General features: G+C 34.6%; 1 protein-coding gene across 1 annotated transcript; it reads left to right on the top strand.

Annotated features, from left to right (window-relative positions):
- Window positions 1–385: 385 nt before the first annotated feature.
- Window positions 386–2,911, top strand: LOC131062643 (peroxidase 29). Its single transcript, XM_057996350.2, has 3 exons — window positions 386–792; window positions 1,645–1,999; window positions 2,297–2,911. The coding sequence occupies exons 1-3, from the start codon at window positions 574–576 to the stop codon at window positions 2,689–2,691; spliced, it is 969 nt and encodes a 322-aa protein (XP_057852333.2). The 5' UTR covers window positions 386–573; the 3' UTR covers window positions 2,692–2,911.
- The last annotated feature ends 2,839 nt before the right edge of the window (window positions 2,912–5,750 follow it).

Below are 5,750 nucleotides of genomic sequence, written 5' to 3'. Positions count from 1 at the left end.
TCTTTAATAATTAGAGCAGAGCAAGGTGGCGTTGAAGAAGTTGATCGTGTTACAATTTCAAGGAAATACAAGCATTGAGGTTGCCGAACAAACTTGTTAACGCTGCATGTGACCTTCAATGCAGGTCAATTCAGTTTATACCTGATTATGATTATCACGATTCTACTCAACTACTCTACCATCTTCATTGAATGTGTCTATCTGGACTCACGCTATCTCTTAATTGTATTTACTGTAATCCATAGATTCCAACAAACTCTCCTTGTTTTCAAACTAAAAACAATTGTCTCAATCTGTGGATGGTCTCAGACTTGACATTTTTTAATTGTCTCATATTGAATGCAGTGGGATAGAGTATGGTTGAGAGAGGGACATTCAATGCTACTTACTGGCACCAGTGTAGGTGGCATCTATATTTATAAGCCTATATCCTTTCTGCTTAGTCCCCTTCATCATCTTTCTTGTCGTGTTCCAACAGATTTCTGATTTGACAAGAGATACATAATTACTTACAGTAAGGCAGGTCCCTTGAAATAATCGAATTGAGCCTTGAAGCAGATTCAAGAATCCAAAATGCAGGGACTTCAGAGTTTGTATGCTGCCTTAATATTTGGTGTTGTAATGTTGGGCAGAAGAGGAGAGGTATCAGCAATGCTTTCAACGCAGTATTATGCAAACACATGCCCCATTGTTGAGCAGATTGTCATGAACACGATCTCTGCTCTCTCTATTACTGATCCTACCACTCCTCCTGCATTGCTTCGCCTCATCTTCCATGACTGTCAAGTGCAAGTAAGTTTCTCTCATTTCACTTTTCCCTCATTTGTTAGAATTCTGCATTTTTTGTTATGGTGTGGGAAATTCAATTGCATATGATGCCCAACTCCTTGAGGTTTAAGGCTTTGTGTGGCTGAGAGGAGATCATGTTCCATTAGCATGATTACAGTCTATAAGTCGCGGTTCTGTTTTTCTTTCAGCTCTTGGATGTGAGATTCGGTCAGGTTCAAACAATACATTTTAAGCTTTGACTTGTTCAGATGATTTATTTCAAATTATGCTAGTTTTATCTCTGATGAGCCACCTAACCCAATCAAAGCTCGGAGTGTGATAGGACTGCTGTCTAGTCAGACTCAGCAAGTCCCTCAGCTGAATCTTTTCTCCTCTTCTTGAAAATAAAACAGATAGTAATGGTAATGAGGGTAGTGATGATTAGAACCTTCTGTAAATACTTTGAAATATGTGTAATATTATTTTATAAATGAAAATATATACTATTTATTAAAAAAAATTACCGTAATAGAAGACAGCACTAAAATCATCATCTAGAATGTATGAATGCTCTCAATTCACACCATGAAAAGATTAAATAGAATCAATTTTTATGTCTGTATTATAATTTTGGTTTTTTTAATGGTAATTTTAAATAAGAGGTAATGTAAAATCAATTGAAATTTGATATTAAACTTATTTATTATCAACACATATTGTGTACTAATATGATATAATATAATATGATAATTAAATTATAGTGATTCTTATCATCAAAATTCAAAAATGTTATTATACTTGAAATGAGATCCCTTCTCATCGGTCACCTCACCATACATAACATATAACTTTTTCAATTTTTTTATTTTTATGCAGGGGTGCGATGCATCGATTATGTTGGATAGTGAGAGAGGGATGACGTCGGAGTTAGTTTCAGACAAAAATTTTGGAATTCGAAAGCTGAATGCCATTGACAGATTGAAGAGTGCAGTGGAAACGGCATGCCCGGGAACGGTGTCATGCGCTGACCTAATTGCATTAGCAGGTCGAGATGCAATTCGAATAGCAGGAGGGCCCACCATTCCTATTCCTCTGGGAAGAAGGGACTCTCCTACCGCCAGCAATGCTTTCGCTGATCAACTTCTTCCCCCTGCCACCATTTCTGTGGACGCCATGCTCCAACTCTTTGGACGCAAAGGAATGAACGTCGAAGAAGCCGTGGCCATGCTAGGTAAAGTTTACATTACTGATTGAATAAATGCATGGGTTGAATTTATTAAGATGGTCTTTTTTTCTCTCTTATTCATAACAAAAGTAGTTGTCTCTTTGTTATTCTGAGGTTTCATTTATTTTTTATTTGTTTTGCTCATGGTATAACTGAAAACAATACTAGACCCATCTACTTCCACTTATTCAATTCTTTTTAAACATCTTATGCCACTCACCATAACAATTGCTTCAATACAAGCCATCCCTGTTGAATCCATGAGGTGTATATATTGACAGTGTGAGTGTTGATATTTCGCAGGGGCGCATACGATTGGAGTGGGGCATTGCGTTAACGTGGTGAAGAGACTGTACCCACAGAGCGATGCGAATCTAGGGCTTATGTATGCGAGCTTTCTGAGGATTAACTGCCCCACGAGTGTACCGCTTACAAACTTGACCTTTATCGCCAATGACATGACAAACCTCCGTTTTGATAACCAGTATTACAGGGATTTGACCAATGGCAGAGGTCTCTTCTCTATCGACTCAGCCATTGCCACTCACCCCAGAACTGCCCGCGCTGTCCTCAACTTTGCCTCTGATGAAAATTATTTCTTTCAGATTTTCTCCCAGGCTTTCATTAAGCTTACTACTTTTGGAGTTCTCACTGGAAATCAAGGCCAAATTCGCAACAACTGTCACTTTGTTAATTAGAATTCATGGCAATTATTAGATACTCTGCACTTTCATCCCCGTGTATTGAGAAATAATGGAGCTCCATGAGATCTCAATAATTATACTAGAGCAATACGTGGACATTAAGTGTAATAGATGGCATTTAAAATATGTCTAGCCACAACTTTTAAGTGTATAAAATTTCGCCATAAGCTGGGGAAATCTAGGAAATAAAACCAATCAAAACAAAATTCAACAATTTTTTATTTATTTTTATTTGTGATGGAGAGGCTTTCATTTAGATAATTTGGATCTAAGAATTCAATCTTGCTACCTATCAATCTTATTTTGTTTTAATCAAGAGAGCATTTCTGGATTAGATTGTGTGAAAGAATTTTGCATCTCTTGATTATAAATGATGGATTGTGGAAATCTCTTAGAACTGATTATTTTGTTTTTATATGTAAAAATGTTTTGTTTTATTTTTGTTAATTTTAGTTTTTTAATTCAAGAGATATCCAAAGTTTAAATCAAGAGTTTAATTCTTTATAAATGAGCATTCTTAATAATCTTTTGAATGATGTATAATGGACATTCATCCACACGGCAAATAAATTAGGAATTGATCTCCCAACTTGAATTGCTTAAAACAGTAATCCCCATTGAATGAACTATTACTAAGATCATACCATTTTCTATTGTTAATTTTACATATTAATTCATCCTAATTAATTCACATGAAATTATCATATTGATTAATCAATTAATTAATCATTCATATTATATTATCACATTCTCTTATCTATTCAGTAAGTAAATTATTTCTTCTTGAATTAATTGAGTCTTATCTTTATCCACTAACATCATATTATGATTAATTAAATATTGATTATAAAAATTAAATTACCAATATGCAAATATTTGAACATTCACACCCCATGACAATATTGACACTGGCTATCCCAACAGATTCACCCCTACCTAAGATGCCCTTAGATCCCTAAGATCTGCATCACTTTCAACATGTCATCCATCTCGAGAAAGGGAAACTTTTTCGGCCAACATTTTTGCCCATTTTTTCTGGCATTTAGCCCCTGCCTGCACATTAACAGTTAAATATGGGCACTGTGGCATTTTTTATTTTTTTTGAAAAAAACACCCCCGCAGCCCCGCCCTCCCACAAAATTCCCACGGGGCTGTGAGGGTGGTTTTTTTTTTCAAATAAATTTATAAATTAAATTTAAAGTCAATTTATAAAATAAATAAAATTAAAATAATATAATATTATAGTTAATTAAAATGAATAATAATATAAAATAAAAGTAATATAATTTTATTCATAAAATTAATATAATATTAATAAATTGTAATAATAAAATTTAAAGTAAATTTATAAAATAAATAAAATAAAATAATATAAAAATGAATAATATAATTATTTATTTTTAAAATATTATAATATTTATAAAATATGAATAAAATTAATAAAATAATATTAAACAATAAAATTAATATAATATTAATAAATTGTAATGATTAAATAAAAATAAATTAAATTAAAATAATATAATATTATAATTAATTGAAATGAATAATATAAAATTCTGAGCTCTTACTATTTGTGCAAGTGTGGTACCATCTCTATGTAGGGTTTGGTTACAACCTATGGCTGAATTTAACCTTTTTATTTTAAATTTTATAATTAAAAAATTAAAAACTTTAATCAAACTATTTTTAAAATTTTCTAATTTTTATGCTAGTGGCTATATGATCTATGGAAGCCCTGTTGTTGACTCTTTTTTTTACTTTTGAAAACAAACAACCTTATGGGAAATTCATTGATGGGGGACCTACTGCACGGAATTCACTGAATAACCTCTGGATTGAGAAGTCGACTCTTCCTTGGGGGGTTTGGGAAAAGGGAGAAGAAGGAAACTTAAAATAAAATGATCTATACTATGGAGGCGATGTGCCAGAACATCTCATAAAAACAAATAGCATATAAAATTAGGAAACACACGGTTTTAAAGCCCATTCAACAATCTACATGCCTGAACAGAACAAAAATTAAGATACAATTAAGATTCCTCTGAAAAACATAAAGAAACATATATCATGCATCCACCAGATAACAAGTGTGGAACATAGTTTAATCGACAGAGTATTAGATATATATCGCTAAAATCATCAAGAATATGGGGGAAAAAAGCACAGAAAAGCCTATTTAAGAATCCAAAAGAGGTAATCACAAAGGCCGCAAGCACAATATTGATTAACCTTCCTCTTGATAAAATCTAACAGCTGAAATTATCTAAGATCCTTAATTGTTTTTCTTAAAAGTTCTGAACCCCTACAACAGGGAAAAAACAAGCATAAATAGAGCCCGCGGCTCTGCTAACGGCTCCAAAATATGTCAAACATGCATAACTGCCCCTGAACGGAAAAACCAAGCCATGTCATTCCACGAGGTCACACCCAGCAAAATGGCCCCGAGGCTCTGTTCTTGTCTGCAATGATCTTCATATCGGCCTGAATAGAAAAGATTTCACTAACCACAGAAGAAAATGTGGCAAGCAGGGAGACCTCTTCCGAAAAACCTCTTTAAAAAGAAACGCATCCGCCAGCACAAAGACGCCAGGTGTCCCTTTCCCGTTTGTGCTACAAGGTGGGCCCCGAAAAAATCCCAGTCAGCAAAACCTCTCCATTTGTCATCATCACACTACTCCAATCCTCAAATGCAAAACATGGACCACTAGGGGCAACATCGAGATGACACTTGTCCTGTATGCCACGCACCGCTGGAAAGCTGAGAGGGAAAAAGAAGATACTCCGGTCGAAAACTTCCCCTGGGGATTTTAATGTGAACATTTGTTGGTGACTAACAAGGGGAATTCTGCATGCGGAATACAGGAACCCAAAATTGTTGGTTCAGAGACCAGACATCATGCTAAGACAGGATGGAGCAAGTTAGAGACCTGCTGCAATAACAACCAATCCTCCTCAGAAGGCAATGCTTGCGCATCCAGATTCTGATAGTGTTGATCCAAGCAGATGACCTCACCGAACGGCAAGCCTACGAGTTCATCATGGACCAACTT

This window comes from Cryptomeria japonica, chromosome 8 (assembly GCF_030272615.1).
Source record: "Cryptomeria japonica chromosome 8, Sugi_1.0, whole genome shotgun sequence".
NCBI classification, from domain to species: domain Eukaryota; kingdom Viridiplantae; phylum Streptophyta; class Pinopsida; order Cupressales; family Cupressaceae; genus Cryptomeria; species Cryptomeria japonica.
This window is presented reverse-complemented; position numbering and strand designations above follow the sequence as displayed.

Bases quoted from the DNA above. Each gene is read 5' to 3' on its own strand.
- LOC131062643 (XM_057996350.2), top strand. From the start codon at position 574: ATGCAGGGACTTCAGAGTTTGTATGCTGCCTTAATATTTGGTGTTGTA. The intron at 793-1,644 runs GTAAGTTTCTCT...ATTTTTATGCAG, and splicing joins TCCATGACTGTCAAGTGCAA to GGGTGCGATGCATCGATTAT. The intron at 2,000-2,296 runs GTAAAGTTTACA...GATATTTCGCAG, and splicing joins AGAAGCCGTGGCCATGCTAG to GGGCGCATACGATTGGAGTG.